At 42.3% G+C, this 20222-nt stretch overlaps 1 protein-coding gene across 2 annotated transcripts in view; it reads right to left on the bottom strand.

Moving 5' to 3' along the window:
* Positions 1-412: 412 nt before the first annotated feature.
* Positions 413-20222, bottom strand: part of GOLGA7B (golgin A7 family member B) — a 245674-nt gene continuing 225864 nt past the window's right edge. For both annotated transcript variants that reach the window (XM_075215939.1, XM_075215938.1), the window contains 3 exons: positions 14504-14656; positions 3360-3461; positions 413-839 (listed from right to left, as the gene is read on the bottom strand). In XM_075215939.1, coding sequence (XP_075072040.1) covers positions 729-839; positions 3360-3461; positions 14504-14656 — 366 coding nt within the window. In that variant the 3' untranslated portion in view covers positions 413-728. The remainder of the gene's footprint in view (positions 840-3359; positions 3462-14503; positions 14657-20222) is intronic.

The following is a 20222-nucleotide window of genomic DNA, read 5'->3' as shown; positions in this document are numbered from 1 at the left end:
TTACAGGAAGTCAAACGTTATCTATTAAAGTACCTAACACCATACTGCCGTGTCTAAGATTCTGTTTATGAATGTCTGGTTGACTTTATAAATCAGACTATCAGTAGCTTTGCAGTGCTCATGGAACTATGGTCTTGAAATTAACTTTGAAGGTACTGTCGACATTATGTTTTATACCCAGGATATATATTTAGCTGGAACACAGTCACATGAAATCTACAGCATTCCAGCGCTTCGGGTTAAGTGCATATCCTGGTTTTGATGGAAAAGAATGTTCGATTGACAAAAAAAGTTCCTATTTATTACTTGGTTTGGGGACAATGATAGCAGTTTTGAAGAGTTTGTTTCCTTTTCTTGCTAAACAGTTACTGCATCATGTATATTTGGTTGATCAGAAAATGTGTAGAGACCAGAACATCAATCTGTTTAATGGCACGATCCAGAGAGGACATGATGATCTTATGGACAGCACATGTTATAAAGTTGCCATTACAGCAGCGTCTGTATCGTTTGTAGATAAAATATGTTCTCTTTCTTAATTAATTTGTTCCGTAATTGATGTGAGTTAGTGGCAACATTTATATCAGATTATTTCCTATCTAGAGGTGCTATGGTAACGATGTCCTCATAGCCTAGAATTAAAACCTTGTGCTTTGATATCTCAGTCTCCGTATCTCAGAAAGGCCGTCGTCTCGGCAGTACAGGTCCCCGCAGGGACTCTCTGCCAGTCATCGGGCGCGGCTCGCCACCCCGCCACCTCCACCGCAGCTGGTGCTGCTGGAACTGCCGCTGCTGCTGCTTCCGCTGCTGCACCGGTCCTCGTATATGGAGATTTCAATCTTTAATGTAAAGGTCAAGGCAAATACGGTCATCGTACTTCCATGTACATACTCCCTGAACCAGACCGTTTGTATTTACGTCAGACTCGAATCCAACCAGGAACTCTAACTTTAGTTAGCAGGGGAGATAAAATTGAAGAGTACAGTACATATAATTGCACATTAATCAGTATATTTCAACAAGTAACATAGAACTAAACGTGTTACATTTGCTGTGTGTATAGTGTCTTTTATAATCACTGTTTTACACCATAGCAATCTTCTGAGCGTCAATAGGAGTTATGACGTCAGTCTACGTCCTGGAACAAGTTCAGTTTCTCCTGAGAAACAACCTATTACATTAAATTGTGGGTAGTTTTGGGATTAGTGTCACAGTGTACAATAACTCTGTACAGCGATTAGGCTTTTAATAGCGTTGCACTATTAAAGTTACATTTTTCAAAACTGCATGGCGGTACCACTTCAAAGGGGCTTCCGCCCTCAATTAACATAAATTTATTGCCTATACCAGGGGTGTGGCCCATTCATTATCACGCTCTCCGCTAGGTAAAAATTATATTGGCATCAACGCTCATACAAGAGGCAGGACCAGGAAGAGGCAATTCAGACCGAATCGCGACTTCAAAGTTCCGCCACGCCCACTCCCGTAGAAAATGGTGCAGGATCCGGGAGGGTGGCCCCCTCTCCTGGGAGAGCTCCTTAAAATTTGGGAGGGTCCCAGGTATTCTGGGAGAGTAGGCGAGTTTGATTTATAAGATAAAAATCTGCTTTCCATTCGTATCCATGTCCTGTATGCAGAGCAGTGGTGTGTTGTATCCCAGGGGGTAAGGACTATAAACAACGGTGCCTGATGATATAGATACGTGGCTGAAAAGCACAAAATGACCAAGCACTGTATTTAGTAAAAGCTGGAAGAGGGCGTGTACCAGACAATAAAGTGTAGTCATCTCATTTTGGACAACCCCTTTAAATGTTAGAGAGGCGATACCTTGTGGATTGGAGTATTTCACAGCAATACTACCAATGGCATTTTCAGTACCTGGAAGGAAACCGCCCTCATTGTCTAAACTGCATAACAAATAACATGTACAAGAGAGGTGGAGGAAATGTGTACCAATCTGATCCCTGTATGTGAACACGTTGAGCATAAGGCTGATAAGCATGTAGTGAAATCACATATTTAACTGCAGAACGTGTTCATAATTGAAACAATAGAAGAGACAGGGTCATCTTTTCCATTGGGCACGATGGGCAGGTGCCCTGGAGCCCCATAGGCAAGACTCTTAATAAGAATAAATAATCCTGCAAAAAAGAAAATCCTGCGAAAGAAAAACTTCAAGGGTCACTGAGCAAGTACATTTAAAAAAAGCAGTGCATCGGGGCATATATATATATATATATATATATATATATATATATATATATATATATATATATATATATACACAAGTTAACCCGTGCATGATACTCATGCATTCTAGTCAAATCAAGCTACTTAAGGTGTTAAAAAGGTTCTTGACATGCATTTGGGCCTAGCCCAGGCCTCCTCAGGGGAAGAGCGTTACTTCCCGACGTAAGCGCCCTTTTTTAACGTGGTTTTGTCCACATGTCACCACCTCATCATTCTTCTCCATCACCTCATCCTTCATTTTCATCGCCACATCTATCCAGATGTCTATCCAGACACAGGGATCTCTCTCAGCGGTCCTGAGTATCACACTCCTCTCACTCTGTCACCCCTGACAACCACCAACCACTCCCCACTGTCACCCCCGGCAACCACCAACCACTCCCCATTGTCACCCCGGCAACCACCAACCACTCCCAACTGTCACTTCTCCTTCAAGAAATATATATATATTTTTTTAAAATCTTTATAAACACTTTTAACAATTAACAAATTAAATTAACAAATTAAAAACAAAACATCTTAGTATACAAAATTTCAGCCCTTTCTGAATTTTTTTTCCACACACACTAAGAATTTAGTAGGTCAGTGTATAACTCCGCCCAGCAGGTGGCGCTGCAGCTTGGTTTTATTTTTTCCACACACACACACACACACACACACACACACAAACAGACTAACACACGCCACTAAGCATTTATATTATAGACAGATATATATATATATATATATATATATATATTATAGGGGCCCCGATGCACTGCTTTGCCCGGGGGCCCGTAATGTTGTTAAGATGGCCCTGAGAAGAGATACTGAATTTTCACATCCGCCTCCTTGTATGAGACTGAATCATAACGACAAAACGAGAACGCAGTAAAGGTTCACTCAGAGTTCATACATAAATAAGGAGACAATTACAATTCTGTAATGATCAGGGTTCCTGTACACACTTCCATTATGATGTCAGAAATAATGTTACAGGGGAGATTTTGTTACTTAACAATTGAAATACTGTCAAATAAATATATTGAACTTCCTGAATACAACAGAAATACTCTGATAAGGTTTTACCCAATGTAGTGCATATAAATAAATATTATCTTAAAGGATACAACACGCATTCCACGCTCAACTGGATCAGTAATTAAGAGGCCCCTGGGAGCGTAGATCTTCTCATTCTGCTCCTGGATATATTTCGAGATTTTCTTCAACACCTTAAACATTAAAGCGAGAGAGAGATTAGTGGAGCAATACTGAGGATTCTGTGTTCATGAGACGGGATGGGAAACATATTGCTGAATAGCAGAATCTTATACGTTACCTGGGGGACGTGTCGCTATCATGCAATACAACAACCACCCACAGAGCTCTTTAATTGTCCCCCCAAAAAAAGATTTCTAGTTATGTTTTGTTCAGCCATTGTACAAAGTTTAGCAGCAATGGGAGTAAATACACAAGGAAGGTCCTGGAGAGGGGTAGAGCCGCAATTGTACCTACTTAGCTGCCCCATTCTAAGCGTCGCTTTTGTCTTCAGCATCTGGGAAACTGTCCAGATTCAGATGTTCCTAGTGCACTTCACTGTAGAGAGCCGCTTAGGGGGCTTAGGGGAGCTCTAAGAGGAGACGTAAACGCTGCAGGATGTAAGTGGGGGACACACACTGTGCCAATTAACAGAAAATAATACACGTACAAAAATGTCTGTTTCAAAGAACAGGAAGCTAATGGGATTTACAGTGCAAAACTGAAGCTGGGCTATTTGGGGGGAAAGGTTATATTGCAATGATAGGTTTGCCTTAAAGAATAAACTTGTAGCCGTGTAAATAGCACTCAGATTTCTTGAATTACTATAGAATAGACATGAAAAGAGACATTAGTATAACCAGAGACCCCAGTGAATTCGGTTAACACTCAACAACTCCAAATTCCATGGAATCAATAAGGAGCAATGTACAGAAAGGGAGCAGGGAATGTCGGTTTAGAGAAGAAAGGCTAAAAGTAATACAGCAATTTACAATTTCTAAAGAAAAGTGGCATTATCATGGGAATAATGTACTGCAAGCATGAGGTCCCAGAGCTCTGAGCTCTTAGTATTGTCGTATTCTACAATAAGGAGGATATCATTCACTATTATTATTATATTTTATTTATAAGGCACCACCGCAGCTCCGTACATGACATGTACAGAAGGCAGTGATCCATAACACATTGCATGAAGAACAAAATATAAAGACCAGACATTATGAATAAACAAATATAAAGATAAGACTTTAATGCAGATCAAATTATTTATGGGACAGTGAGTGAAAGTGATGGTAGTGACCAGCGTGAAGTAGGCCTGAGCTCAAGAAAACAGGGCTAGGAGAGCAGGCTAAAAAGTACACAGGGTGATGGAATAGTAGATGGAAAACACAAGGAAAGAGGGCCCTGCTCGTGAGAGCTTACATCCTAAAGGAAAGGTAGAGACAAATAGCATGGTATCGATTGGAGTAATGGGGTAAAAGCCGAGACAAGAGTTAGGAGGAAGACTAATAGGCATGAATAATGAGTCTTAAGGACACGCTTCAAGCCTTTGAGAGTAGAAGCTAACCTGATAGGACGTGGGCGATTGTTCCACAGATGGAGATCAGCCCGGACAAAGCCTGGGAGGTGAGACTGAGAAGAAGTAATCAGTGAAGTAGTGAGGCGGCGGTCATTGGCAGAGCGGAGGGGCAGCAAGGAAGAGATGAGGCTGGAGATGTAAGGGGGGAGGGGATTGATTGAGAGCTTTGAAGGTGAGGGTGAGGAGTCTAAATTAAATTCTGTAGGCCACAGGGAGCCAGGGAGGGACATCAGAGATAGAGCGGCGGGAGAGAAAAATAAAGCAGGCAGCAGCATTGAGGATAGACTTAAGAGGAGCAAGGTTAGAGTCAGGTAGGTCAGAGAGAAGAAGGTTATAGTAGACAAGGCGAGAGATTACAAATGAGTGAATAAGAGATTTGGTGGCTTCAATGGAGAGAAAGGGTTTATCTTGGATATGTTCTGGAGATGAATGGAAGCAGCAGGATTTTGAGAAGGACAGAATGTGAGGTTTGAAGGAGAGAGAGGAGTCAAGGATGATCCCAAGGCATTGGACTTGAGGGACAGAGAGGAGGGTAATGTTATTAGCAGAGATAGAAAGGGGGGAAGAGCCCTGGCAGGGAGGAAGATGATTAGTTCAGTCTTATAAATAACAAGTTTAAGAAAGTGCTGGGACATCCAAGATGAGATGGCCAAAAGACAGCTGGAGACACGAGACATAAGGGAAAGGGAGATGTCAGTGGATAAAAGATAGATTGGACAGCATCAGCATTGAGGTGGTACTGGAGACCAAAGAAGTGGATGAGGTCACCAAGGGAGGAGGTATGGAGGGAGAAAAGAACCTTGGGGACCTCCGACAGGTAAGGGAAGAAGGGGAGGGGGGTTTGAGTCATGTGTAGAGACTGAGAAGTAGCGGTTGGTGAGGTAAGAGGATAACCTGGAGAGGACAGTGTTACAGAAGCCTATAGATTTGAGAGTTTGCAAAAGGAGGCAGTGGTCAATAGTATCGAATGCAGAAGTGAGGTTGAGAAGGATAAGAAGGGAGTAGTGTCCTTTAGATTTAGCGAAGAGAGGGTCATTAGTGACCTTAGTGAGGGCAGTTTAATTGGAGTGGATGGAGCAAAAATCGTATTGGAGTGGGTCAAGGAGTGAGTGTGAAGATAGAAAGGAGGTGAGATAGTTGTAGACAACACGTTCAAGGAGGTGGCAAAAGGAAGGAGGGAGATACGGCGAAAAATTAGAGAGAGGTAGGGTCAATTGAGTATAGGGGAGACAAAAGCATGTTTAAAGGAGGAGGGGGGCAGGTTGAGGAGATGGGCAAGGTGGGAGCAGGTCTCAAGAGAGAGGGAGTGGAGGAGGTGGGAGGGGATGGGTTCATGTGGGCAGGTGAAGGGTGGTGAGGAGGAGAGAAGGGTGTGGACTTCATCTCTACATACCGGAGTAAAGAAAAAGAAGGAGGATAGGTTAGGAAGTGGGGAGGAGGGGATGGAGATAGTGTCCACAGAGGAGGGTGGGAATAGGACGAAGTAGATAGGGAGGGGGGAGACAGAGGGGCATAAAGGGACTGATGGGATAAAATATCTTGTTGTATTGACTCAAATTTGATGGTGAAGTGGATAGCAAAGCCAATAGCAGACAGAGATGAAGGGAGTGGGAGTGGGGGAGGGGAGAGGAGGGAGATCGAGGTGGCAAAATGGTGACAGGGGTTGGAGGATTGGGAGGAAATGAGAGCATTAAGGAAGGATTGTTTTGTGAGTGATAGGGCAGCACTGCAAGAAGTGAGTATGAATTTGAAGTGAAGGAAGTCAGCATGAGTGTGTGACTTTCTCCAGATCCATTCTGCACTACGGGAACAGGGTGGAGAGATGCTAAAATATATTAGATGGTGGTCAGAGAGAGGGAAAGGTGAATTGCAGAGGTCAGAGACAGTATTGGTGTGAGAAGACCAGATCAAGGGAGTGGTCACTGCAATGGGAGAGAGAGGAGGTCCATTAAGAAAGATGAAGTGAGGAGGAGAAGGAGAGAAGTTTGGAAGCAGCAAGTTCTGAGGGATTGTCTATAGGAATATTAAAGTCCCCCAAGATTAGGGAGGAAAGGCCAAAAGAGAGAAAGTGAGGAAGTCAGGTGGTAAAGTGATCAAAGAATTGATAGACGGGATCAGGAGGACGGTAGATAACGACAACACGGAGGTAGGTGGGGTGGAAGAGGCAGATAGAGTGTACCTCAAAGGAGGAGAAAGAAAAGGAGGGTTCAGGGGGAAGAACCAGGAAAGTGCAGCAGAGGAAAGAAATATACCAACGCCACCTGGTCTGGGTGTGTAGAAGAAGGACAAGCACCCGTAAGAGAGAGCAGCAGGAAAGGTAGTGTTCTCTGAAATAAGTTTCACTGATGGCAAGCAGGTTGAAAGATCTAGAGATAAAGAGATCAGGGATCAGGTGATTGTTGAATGCTGTTCACATGTAGCTGTGTTTCCAGGTAGAATTTCCCCCTCCTGTTTCATGCTTGTGTAACTGTTATTATGCTATATAAAGTGGTCACAAATCCACACTGGTAAATACATAGACACTGGCTAAAACAGCATCAATCTGTTGGTTAAGTCATGTGATCACTTTCCTATATTAACCCCACTAATCACACACTACAAAGATAGTAATAAAATTCTTAAGCAAACAAATAGTTAAAGGGTAGGCATACCATATATCTAAAAGACAAAATTGTAAATCTGGGGGTAAATGTATTAATGTCCGGATTCTTCAACTCCGGCGTGTTCAGCGTCTTCGGCGATTAAATTTAAAGCGGCGCTGCCTTGTAAAGGTTCCCGCTTTAAATTTAATCGCCGAAGACGCTGAACACGCCGGAGTTGAAGAATCCGGACATTAATACATTTACCCCCAGATTTACAATTTTGTCTTTTAGATATATGGTATGCCTACCCTCTAACTATTCCCTTTACAACGCAGCGCCGCTTTAAATTTAATCGCCGAAGACGCTGAACACGCCGGAGTTGAAGAATCCAGACATTAATACATTTACTCCCTGATCCCTTAAAGATAGCTGCCGGTGGGAGGTGATTCTAATATCCAGGTGACTTTTACTGTCTCTGATAATTACACGTTTTACCACACAGCACATATATGGCGTGTTATCCTTAAAATGTGTCAAATACTGGATACCTGATATGCAGTAAATGAGTGATATAAGTTGTGTACATTATGGGGGTCATGTAGAGTCCGACTTGTAAACACAAAAATAAGCGTTCGTTAGAACTGCACATGTGAAATAGAATAATTTATGTCTCAGTCTACACCTCTTATCTTATCTGTTTACCCCCATTTCGTGGGGATGATGATGATGATCAGCACGGATCTTCTAGTGAATTCAAAAAATAAAACAAACATAATAATAATTAGAAAGAAGCGCGACTCCCTACAATAAAAGCTTAAGAAGCACGAGGTCCACCTGCCTTAGTGCCAAACCAGCCCTAGCCTAGGATTCCCCATCCCCATGCTAAAAACACTAAGGCTATACCCTCTCCCCTGGTGCACTGGGTGTAGGTTAATTATACCATACCATTAATTAACCATTTTGTGCATGGTCCACTACAGGTCCCAGCAAGCCCGGGCCAACATTAAATATTTGGGCATGCTGGCACTAGTACTAGTACTACAAGCACCACCATACCCATGGCTTGTTAGGGCATTGTGGCACTTGGTGTCCGACTGGCACCTGTAGAGCACCAGAGAAAATTTTAAATAAAACACAAATGCACCATTTTAAAAAGAATTTTATTTGATATAAAAGAAAAAACCTAGATATCCCCCTTTTACCTTCTTTATTGCTCATCTAGATCCATGTCGGCATCCCTGGGATCCTCTTCTTCTGCATTCAGGTCATGGGAAATCCCCTGGTTATCAATATGACTGTAGAACCGCTAAGAGCTCTCTCGGGACGGGAGCTCTTAACTATCTGGGGCCTGATTCATTAAGAATCTTAACTTAAGAAACTTCTTATTTAAGTCTCCTGGACAAAACCATGTTACAATGCAAGGGGTGCAAATTAGTATTCTGTTTTGCACATAAGTTAAATACTGCCTGTTTTTTCATGTAGCACACAAATACTTGATAGCTTATTTGTACACTGAAATTTAAAGTTGATATTTGTGTGCTACATGAAAAAACAGTCAGTATTTAACTTATGGGCAAAACAAAACACTAATTTGCACCCCTTGCATTGTAACATGGTTTTGTCCAGGAGACTTAAATAAGAAGTTTCTTAAGTTAAGATCCTTAATGAATCAGGCCCCTGGTCTTTTGTCGTCCTAAACTACTCGTCCTACTGGGATCGAGAACTGAAGAAGCAAATGCCAAGGATGCCCACGTGGGTCTAGGTGAGCACTAAAGAGGGATAAAATGGTGTGTTTGTGTTTTATTTAAATTTTCCATGGTGCACTATAGCTCTCAGCATGCCCTGACAGCCACGGGCATGCTGGCATTGATAGTACTACAAGCGCCAGCATGGCCAGACACCAAATGGTATCCTAGACGTGCTGGGACCTGTAGTGCACCACAGACAAAATGGTTAATTAAATTTATTATTGTACAATTAACCCAAATTCACCACTCCAGCCTGGGAGAAGGAAGGGCCGCGATCTGAATTAATTACATACATTACTATATGGAACGTTGGCTGACGGTTACTATAACACTACTTATTCCTATATTGTGTCTAAACCCTACAGGGAAATACTGATACCTGCTGTGTTCCAGTATTCATCCTGCCGCATAGTGTATCCTTTCTCAGTATCAACCAGGGCTGAAGTGGGAACGGGATCTGCTGGGAAATTAATTTCAAACTTCCAAAGGTCGAGTTTGCTTTGGAGAAATGCCCAGATTGACAGTGTGATATAAAGAGATTGGGCAATTATTCTCCCAAAGCTTACCCTGCTGTGTGGCTGCATGTTGAAACAACCTTTCCCAAGCATTTGAAGGAAGGATTAAACCTGCTCACCAAGAAATAGACAGATAATAATGTGAAATACCAGGCCTGACGTGCGGCTCCATCCTGCTCTCAAAAGTTTAGTTGTGTCGATTTTGGACGGAGTTCAAAGCTGTAATGTTGCACTGAGACTCGGTGACTCTTTGCAAATTCAAATCCTATTTCATACAGGCCAACTGTCCTTTAGGAAAGAGTCAAATATAACCAAATTTCCCACCAATAACTTCCTCTCATGCAATTCAGCTACGTCTTAGGAGACGCAGCTAAACAAGATTGAAGGTTACAGCCCTAGCTAAACATTTGGCAGTGCACGGATATGGATAAAACATGAGAACGCACTAATCCTCTATCTTTACTGAACTATATACTTAATCTCCAGGCTTTATTTTACTAGAAATAATAATGGAAAGGACTATGGAGCGTTCCCTGAATATTGAGCCAGCACGTTTACTTTCTTTTGTAGCTTTGTTTATTTGCAGGCCAACATACAAAGAATGGAGCATAGCGGACCTGTCTCGGTTATGATATGCAGGTAGAACAGAATTATGTGCATTTCCCATTATCCCCAATGAAATCATCGCTTTATTCTGTTCAATTTATACAGCTTTTCTTTGTCACGTATTAATGTGATTATCTCCGAAAAACAATCTATGTTCATACTATTTTTATTAATGCAATAAACTGCCTCATATGGTGGATTTTGCTATTCTTCGTTTCTTCTTTATAGGTCTCTGGAGAGTCACTTAGTGTATATAACGAACACGCACTGTAAAAGTAACAAAAAGCTACGGGTCGTTTCCAAACCAGTAAAAGTGCACAGCTTAGTTGCGTCTGATTGACCGACGCGCACATTCGTAGGTGCCCCAACTTCCCGATGTTGGAAACTGCCCCCAGGAAATCAATCTGCGCCTACTGAGGGACTGCAGGTCAGACTGGAAATACGTTGGGTGGTCACAGTAAAAGGACATTTCTTCACTCATTTCACATTTCTGGGCCTGATTCATTAAGGAAAGTAAAGCAAAAACAAAAAGGAGTAACTTTGAACCTTGGCAAAACCATGTTGCATTGGAGGGGGAGGTAAATTTAAAATGTGGGGACAGATTTATAGTTGGGGTAGGACGTGTCCTAAATCAACTTTACATTTCAGTGTAAGAATAAAGCTATCAAGTATTTGTGTGCTACATGAAAGGCAGCCAGTGTTTTCCTTACGTGCAAAATAATAGACTAATTTGCACCCCTTGGATTGTAACATGGTTTTGTCCATGAGCAAGTTACTCTTCCTTTTTGCCTTACTTTCCTTAATGACTCAGGCAGTCTGTGTTTCTTATAAAATACTGCTCAGCTTCACCTTGCGTGTGTTTTAAATTAATCATAAGAATCAAAGGACAAGTGTACTAGATTTAATACATCACGTTTATGTGTGTGAATATTTTTAAGACATTTGAGGAACTATGCTTTTCCCATACAAGTATAGCTGCCTAGTGCAGGTGTCCCACAGAAAATACAAGACAACTGATTGCTAGCACCTCCTGTGTGTTTATAAAATTCAAGTCATTTTGCAAATGGAAAAGGCCCTTGTACAACAGAGAACAGCCCCTAAAGGCGCTCTTTTCACCTCTTAGGGGTACATTTACTAAACTGCGAGTTTAGTAAAAGAAAAGGTGGAGATGTTGCCTATAGCAGCCAATCAGATTCTAGATGTCATTTTGTAGAATGCACTAAATAAATGACAGCTAGAATCTGATTGGTTGCTATAGGCAACATCTCCACTTTTTCAAACCCGCAGTTTAGTTAATCTAGCCCTTAGTCTCATTTAAATAATCTCGTCCCACACAAAAAATAATAAAAATTTATTTTTGCATTTGGATGCACAAGCAGACACATTCATGTCCTTAGCACTTACTCGGCAAGGAACACCTCAAATTTACCCAGCTCGTCCCATCGGAAAATGCAAAATTGACAACCCAAAAAACGCATTTGTGCTGCATTTTTTTTTCCATTTTTGTAAATTACTTTACGTTTAAAATTACTTTTAATGTTGAAAAATGTATACAAGTAACTAAACATCTGCTACTTTCCTTTCATCCAAATGAACTATTAAACAAAGTGTGTTAGGGACAGGAGTTCCCTCTTCATGGGAAGAAAGCATGTTTCAGACATACATTCCCCTCTAACACAACCCAGACACCACTTGTACACACACCTCCCCCCCTACACCATTCGTAACTCACACATAATTCTGCATTGCTGTACATAGAACTCACCCACATCAGTCCTTGCCCCATTGGAGCTTACAGTCTAAATTTCTAACATACACACACAGACCGAGTGAGAGTGACTAGTGTGAAAAAGGGTCGCCGGGTCGGGGAGTCAATCGGCACTCCCTGCCCAGCCATCTAGACAACAGCGCCGCTGCGAGCCAATTCAGGCTTGCGGTGGAAGCGTGATGACGCAGCAGCGCGCTGACGTCATCAGGCACCGATGCGCCTGCGTCTGTTTAAGACGCCTGCGGCGGCGCTCGGGGGGCCAGGGACGGCAGAGCTCAGGGAAGAAGGACCTCGTGGAGACGCATCGCCAGAAGAGTCCAACCGACAGCAAAGACAGAGGGGCCTTGTCAGAGCTGCGAGCTAACCTGTCCATTGAAGACCCAGCGGCGCATGGAAGAAGAGAAGAGTTCCGGTGGCCATCCCTGGAAAGCCAGAAGAGGACCTACGCGGAGGTAGCCAGAAGTGTCCCAAGAACAGGTAAGGCCCCTGGTGTACCACCTCTCCCGGGCCTGTGCCTGGCACATGTCTTTCCCCTCTTCTCAGCAGTATCTTCCTCCAGGCACCAGGCCCGAGCTTCACTTCAGGCACTAGGTCTGTGCCACAGCTAGGGGGGCCATTGTAGGCATTCAACCTAGTTTAGGTATGGGGCTCAGCCTCAGAAGCAGAGCAAAAGGCCCTTAGCCAAATAGTCTTCGGCTTTAGGCCCACTGTGTAGGTAAGGGGGCTTAGCCCCAGAAGCAGGACACAAGGTCCTTAGGAAGGCCCTGGCTTTAGACCTATTCAAGTAGGGAGCGTCACTCCACAGCAGGACACAAGGCCCTTAGTTAGGGTTTGGGGCATTAGGCCCACTCCCAGGTACGAGGCTCGACCCCCAAACGGGGCACAAGGCCCTCAGTCAGATAAGCCCCTAGTTAGGGCAGGGCCTAGACATCTTCCCCTTTTACGGCACACGGTAGGCGCCAGGTCAGAGTAGAAGGACGCATTGTGCATTGTATTGTTGGCATTGGTTACTGTATTGCTGAGGACAGTAGGCACTGTATTGTGGTGGGCCTAGTGGGTTGGAATTGTTGTGTGTAACCGTGGATTGTGGGGTTGAGCTGTGCTTTCTCTACAGGAACCAGAAGTCGGAGCTCAGCTGGAGAAAGGCAGTGGTATTTGGTCCGTTCTCTGGCCGCATGCTAGGCCTGGAAGGGGCAAGTGGAACAGGTGAAGCACCACATCAGGGAGGAGGCCCGCGGTAGTTTTCCCCCACCCGGTAAGTCCCTATCCCCCCTTAGTCCCAGAGATAGTGGTAGGGTTCTTCTCTGGCATTGCAACACAGCCACTTTGAGTTCCGGGGGAGGAGAAAGCTTCCCGCGGTTCCATTTGGATGTCTGGCCTGAGTTCCGTCAGGTTTACCTGACAGTTCCAGGGCAGGCGGTCTCTCGTGGGGTAAGGCGGAGTTCACCTGAGTTCCGGCAGTGTGCTGACGGTTCCAGTTGGGAACTGCTAGACCGGCTGCGCTCTGCCGGCAAGGGGAGCCCTGTCACTGACTCTTGGTTGGCCCTCACTACTGGTGAGTAGAGAGTTTGGGCACCTTCCATAGCAGGCCCTCGGGATCAGGTGAGAACCTTTTCCACAAATAAGGAGACTGCCCGGGTCGGTACCCCGGGGTAGCACCCCCACACTAGGGTCAATTTAATAGCAGCCAATTAACTCATAGTTGCCTACAGCCAGGCAGTATTAACAGTGGCAATAGAGTCCATGCAACAGGGTAGGCACTACAGCTGCCAATGCAGGTCTTGACAATGTGGCTGGCAAACGTGTTTGCACAATATGGCTGTGGCTGGGGTGTTGTGTGCAATGACAATATTAATCTGTGCGATCACCTGGTCACTTTCACTAGACAGTACACCAAGGTATGTTTAAAAAACAAATTCAATTCATAGGATTCCCCAATTAGCTTTCTGTCATGCTCCTTAGTGGCAGTTTGTAGTTTCATTATTGTTTTTGTATTTTCCCCTCTTGTTTGTTGTTTATTTTTTACCATTTAAATAGAGTTAAAACCAAATAAAACATTTTTTTCCCCCACATATTCCCTGCATTTTCTTTACATAAAGGCCACAAAACCAAAAATAAAAGGTGACTTCCACAAACAGTTACTATAAATGCACACGTGTAAGTGTTGTGATACCTGGAGAGAGCCTAAGATATGCGACATTAAAGCTGTCACTCTGCAGTTACCGGGGGATTACCACACTGAAATAGTAACGCAATTGCGATTACGATTAACTATTTGCTGGGACGGACTCATATCGGAGCTGCTGTTCCGGCTGAACAATGTTACTAAATAGACGCGTTAAATCATCTCTTATTGATGCAATAAGAAATGATAAGTACGTGAGAAAAATACGACGGTCAATAAATGGATCCCTGAGAGAGACTTATTATTTGCTTACCTTCTCGTAGTGTGTTTCCATGCACAGGAAGATGAAATAGGCAGTGGCACAAGCTAAACACCCCTCCAGGTAAGAGCTGCCCCCAATCTTCTCAGCCTCCATGTAGTACATATTCAGAGTCTTCACTGTCTCTTCAAACAGCTGCTTCTCAATCTGGCAAAGAACAGATACAAATGAATATTATTACACTAAAGACTCTTTCAACAGGCTGATGAGACACTGCCAAGCACATGTATTTTTACACACAGAGCCTAAGCCATTAAGGAGAGTAAAGCATAAAAATATGAGTAACTTTGCACCTTGGCAAAACCATGTTGCAGTGGAGGGGGAGCTAAATTTAAAATGTGAGGACAGATTTATAGTTGGGGTAGGGCATGTCCTAGATCAACTTTAAATTTCAGAGTAAAATTAAAACTATCAAGTATTTGTGTGCTAAATGAAAAAACAGCCAGTATTTAACTTATGTGCAAAACAATAAACTAATTTGCACCCCTTGCATTGTAACATGGTTTGTCCAGGAGCAAATTTATTCCTTTATTTGCCTTACTTTCCTTAATGACTCAGGCTCTCTGTTGACAACCCCAAGACCTTGAGTCACTTCTCTCCTACATTGATTTCCACATTTGATTTAATCTGTCACCACAGTGAGTGGGGCCATCTCCAAAAATAAAGGTGTTGCTACTCACACTGGGCCTGATTTATTAAGGAAAGTAAAAAAATGAGTTACTTTGCCCCTCGGCAAAACCATGTTGTATTGGACGGGGGAGGTAAATTTAAAATGTGAGGACAGCTTTGTAGTTGGGATAAGGCATGTCCTAGATCAACTTTTAATGTCAGTGTATAAATAAAGCTATCAAGTATTTGCGTCCTACATGAAAAAACAACCAGTATTTTCCTCATGTGCAAAATAATAAACTCATTTGCACCCCTTGCATTGTAACATGGTTTTGCCAAGGTTCAAAGTTACTCATTTCTTTTTGCTTTAGTTTCCTTAATGAATCAGATCAATTGTCTCCCTGTCCCTTAGTATTACATGTGCGCTCTATAAAAAAAGAAGCTATCGGAGCTATTTAGAAATAGAAAATCTGTTAATGCCACAATTTATCAGGTAAATTTTTCCGTAGCTGCTACAACACTCCTGCCCCCGTGATATTGGTATACTGTATCGCCAGGGATGTCTCTAGGATGGGCGCATGCGTGACCTCGCTAGCTGGTTTGCACATGGGCAATGGAACAGAAAGCCCAGATATGAAAAATAGAAGTTTCAAAATAGATTTTAAAAAAATTATCAAAAAAATAATAAAACAAAATGTTTTTAAACAATTGGCAATTGTAAAAATGCTTAATTTAAAAATAAAACATTTTTCCGTTGATCCTGAGATGGCGACAGCAGAATAAGGATTGTGGAGGCACTAACGCAATCCTCGTTCGATAGCTTTCCCCAGTCGTTGCATGGTGACACCAGCACCGATGAGATCCGGGAAGCTCATTACTGGTGGGAGTAACCACGCTGGTGTTAACCCCTTAATGGAGAAATTGCATTTGCTGGATAGAGAAACAAGTCCGGTGCTTACCTGGGGCCACAGCTCCAAGGGATAAAGAGCACATGGTAAAAATTATGAAGGCAGCACGAAAAGATGGGGAGGTGGATGTCATTGTCCATCTAGGGACAAACGACCGGAAGTCATGGGCGTAAAAGATGAATTTAGAAAGTTTGGGACTGCTTTACAACAGTTTGCAAATACTGTAACTTATTCAGCAATATTACCAGTGCACAGAGGTGAGGACAGAACTCGCTGCATCAGAAACTTCAATGTGTTTGCTAAGGAAGTGGTGTAATGAGGATATATTTGGATTGATAGACCACAGTGATGCCATCTGGCCAGATAGGGGCCTACACAAAAGTCACGGCCTGCACCCATCTTCAAGGGGAACCAGAATACTAAGTGAGCAGTTTGGAAGCTTCATCAGGAACTATTTAAACTAGCAGAGGGGGGCAGTGAACTAAACAGGAATAAAACAATCTGCTCCCCCAACCAAGAGGTATTGTGTCTGCAGGCTAATGGACCAGGAAACTTATCCACAGCAACTGAAGACAATGCAGATCAAAACCCAATAAACATGGCAGAGAGAAGAATATAGCTAGGAATAGGAGATGCACAAACAAAACTCTAAGAGCTATGTGTGCAAATGCTGGGAGCTTAGGAAATAAAATCCCAGAACTAATTGCTTTAATGACAAGGGATGATCAGGATATTGTGGATATTACGGAGTCATAAATCATGATTGGGACATAGCTAAACAGGAAAATCCTTTATTTAGGAAGGACTGAGTGGAAAGAATCAGAAATACAAAGTATTGAAGAAAAAACTGAGGCCCTTTGGGTGACCATAGGAACAGGGGACAAGACTATTCTTCGTAGTGAGGTGATCTATAGACCACCAGGTCAGGAAGAGGAACTGGACAAGAACTTACTGCAAGACATCAACAAAATGGCTTTAAAAGGAGAGGTAATAATCATGGGAGACTTTAATATACCTCATGTGAACTGGGAGAAGTCTTCTGCAAGTTCCACTAGAAGTAGGGACATTCTGAATTCCTTGCAGGGAGCATCCCTCAAGCAAATGGTGAGGGAGTCCACGCGCAAAGACGCAATATTAGACTTAGTTCTTACAAATGGTGACAGAATATCCAACGTAAATGTGGGAGAGAACCTAGGATCCAGTGATCATCAAGCAGTATGGTTTATTATAAAGACAGAGACCGACTCATACCGCACAAAAACGAAGGTGTTAGATTTTAGGAAGGCTGTAGTTTGTAGAGATGGGAAAATGTGTAAGTGACTCAGAATGATGAAGACAAAGATGTGTATCTTGTTAGATAGAAGGAGGCTAAGAAGGTAATCAGATGTGCAGAGGCACAAGCTAAAGAGAATATGGCCCAGTCAGTGGGTAAAGGGGGGAAAAAAAATTAGGCATATAAGTGAAAGGAAAACAATAAAAGGAGGAATAATAATACAAAAGACAGAGTGAGAGTCTTGTTGAGAGAGATAAGGTAATAGCAGATCATCTTAATAAATATTTGAGCTCAGCCTTCACTACAGAAATAGAGGGGAAGGGACACAGTTCAGTTGCAAGTATACTCATAAAAATTAGGTAGATACAAGTACATTTACAGAGGAGAAGGTCTTAACAGAACTTTCAAAACTGAAAGTGGATAAATCAATATGGCCTGATGGGATACATCAAAGGATACTAAAAGACCTTAACGGGGTGCTGGTAACACCACTAACAGAATTATTTAACCAGTCACTAGCTACAGGAATAATTCCAGGAGACTGGAAAAGAGTGAATGTAGTCCCACTGCACAAAAGTGGAAGCAAGTGGGCAACTACAGACCAGTGAGCCTTACATCAGTAGCAGGGAAATGGATGGAAACAAACTTAAAAGAAATAGTTGTGGAATATCTAATCGAGTAATTTACAGGATCCCTGATTGCATGGATTAACTGGGGATGATTATGTCAAACAAATCTTATCGACTTGTTAGACTGGGTGACTAAAGTAATAGATCAATGGGATATAGATGTAGCATATCCTATTTTAGTAAGGCTTTTGAGACTGTCCCATATCACAGACTGTTAAATAAACTTAAAAGCTTTGGAATGGATTCTAAGATGGTTGAATAGATAAGATCTTGGTTGCAGGATAGAAAACAGAGAGTTATAGTAAATGGAGCATATTCACAGGAGGGAACGGTTACAGTGGAGTACCCCAAGGATCTGTACATGGATCAGTGCTTTTTTAATATCTTTATTGGTGACATTCCAAACGGTATTGAAGGGAACGTATGCCTTTTTGTAGGTGACACAAAGATATGCAACAGGGTAGACACATTAGGAGGGATAAAACAAAGGATTGATGATCTAGGTAGACTAGAGGAATGGTCAATTGAGTGGAAACTACAGTTTAATGCCAAAAATGCACTTGGGTTTCAAAAATCCAAAAGCTATGTTCACTGACCCTGTGTTTTGGTTTTGATTTTGGATCTGGATTGACCTTATGTTTTGATCATCATCAACTCACATCAGTCCCTGCCCCATTGAAGCTTACAGTCTAAATTCCCTAACATACACACACACTCAGATAGAGGGAGAGACTAGGGTCAATTTAATAGCAGCCATTTAATCTTCTAGTATGTTTTTGTAGTGTTGGAGGAAACCAGAGCACCCGCAGGAAACCCACGCTAACATGGGGAGAACATACAGGACCCAAGTCATTAAGGAGAGCAAAGCATAAAAATGGATTAACGCACATGGGCAAAACCATTCTGCATTGGAGGGGAGGTAAATATAAATGTGGGAAGAGATTTGTAGTTGGGATCGGCATGTCCTAGATCAACTTTAAATTTCAGTGTAAAAATAAAGCTATCAAGTATTTGTGTGCTACATGGAAAAACAGCCAGTATTTAACTTATGTGCAAAATAATAAATTAATTTTCACCCCTTGCATTGCAACATGGATTGCCCCAGAGAACATTTACCTCTTTCTTTTGCCTTACTCTCCGTAATGGCTCAGGCCCACAAACTCCACACAGATAAGTTCCCAGCTGGGAACAACAATGTACAATATCCCTGATAAGAATTTACAAGAAAATGTATTTTTAATGTTAAATCACTTACCTGTCTTCAGTGGTCTATACATTAAAATAACGCTACACAAAATACACATTCCGCACATGTAATATCACTGAACTAAAACCAAAATCACTTGTGATCTATTATGGCAAACCTTACCGATTTTTTCTGCTCTGTTCACATTTTCTTCCCCTTACATTGCCAAAACTAATATCCTTATCTCATTGAAGTGCTGTTAGATCTCATAAAACAGTTCTTTTTTCCGGGAACAAATTCTGCCTACTGTATGTCTAACTTCATTCCAGTAATTAGAGCAAAAATGACATAACTAACGATCTCTCCTCGAGCCCCCCCACGGTTATTCTCCACTCGGAAGAAAGATTCCCCTAACAATCTTCTGCTCTATTGATTAATGACTTGTCTCCAACATGACACGCAGCTAAAGGACTCAAGACAGATTGTAGCTTTAACAAGACGAACGAAAACCGCTTACAAGTGTCTTAAAATAGCACAATATGTGTAAAATCGGCAGAGGAAAGACTTTTGACATAAACACATTCTTATTATGTATACCCACAGCATTGGTCTGTAATGAGAACAGATATTTGGCACAGGGATAGAGGCTAAAACAACAGAGTCGTGAGGCGATTCCTGGCTGCACATGTAGTAAATATAATTTTAGAAATATATACCATCATAAGACTTAACACGCTTCTGGAATTTGCTGCAGTAATAAATCTTCACCCCCTTTTCATTACAGGCACAACTAGGCTCACTTACAATTAAATAAATCCTCACATTTCAACCAGAGTAAACATGTACAGCCATAGGCAACCTATTCTATTAAACTGGTGGCACCGCTGTTAATGACAGCCGGCTATCCAAAAGAAGAAAGTGCCACCGACTGTCAGAAGAGTGCTAGCCTTGTTGCCTAGGTTCACCCAATTGCCAAATGACTTGCTCTATTCCAGGCATTTTTGACAAAATAGTAAAAAAGGATAACTGCCCTGGACTCAGAAGGAAAGAAGCCTCTGATCCAGTGTTTCTTGAAAGACAAGTGAACCCTCATTTGAAAAAGGAAAAC

The sequence above is a fragment of the Mixophyes fleayi genome, chromosome 6, assembly GCF_038048845.1.
Source record: "Mixophyes fleayi isolate aMixFle1 chromosome 6, aMixFle1.hap1, whole genome shotgun sequence".
Lineage (NCBI taxonomy): Eukaryota > Metazoa > Chordata > Amphibia > Anura > Limnodynastidae > Mixophyes > Mixophyes fleayi.
This window is presented reverse-complemented; position numbering and strand designations above follow the sequence as displayed.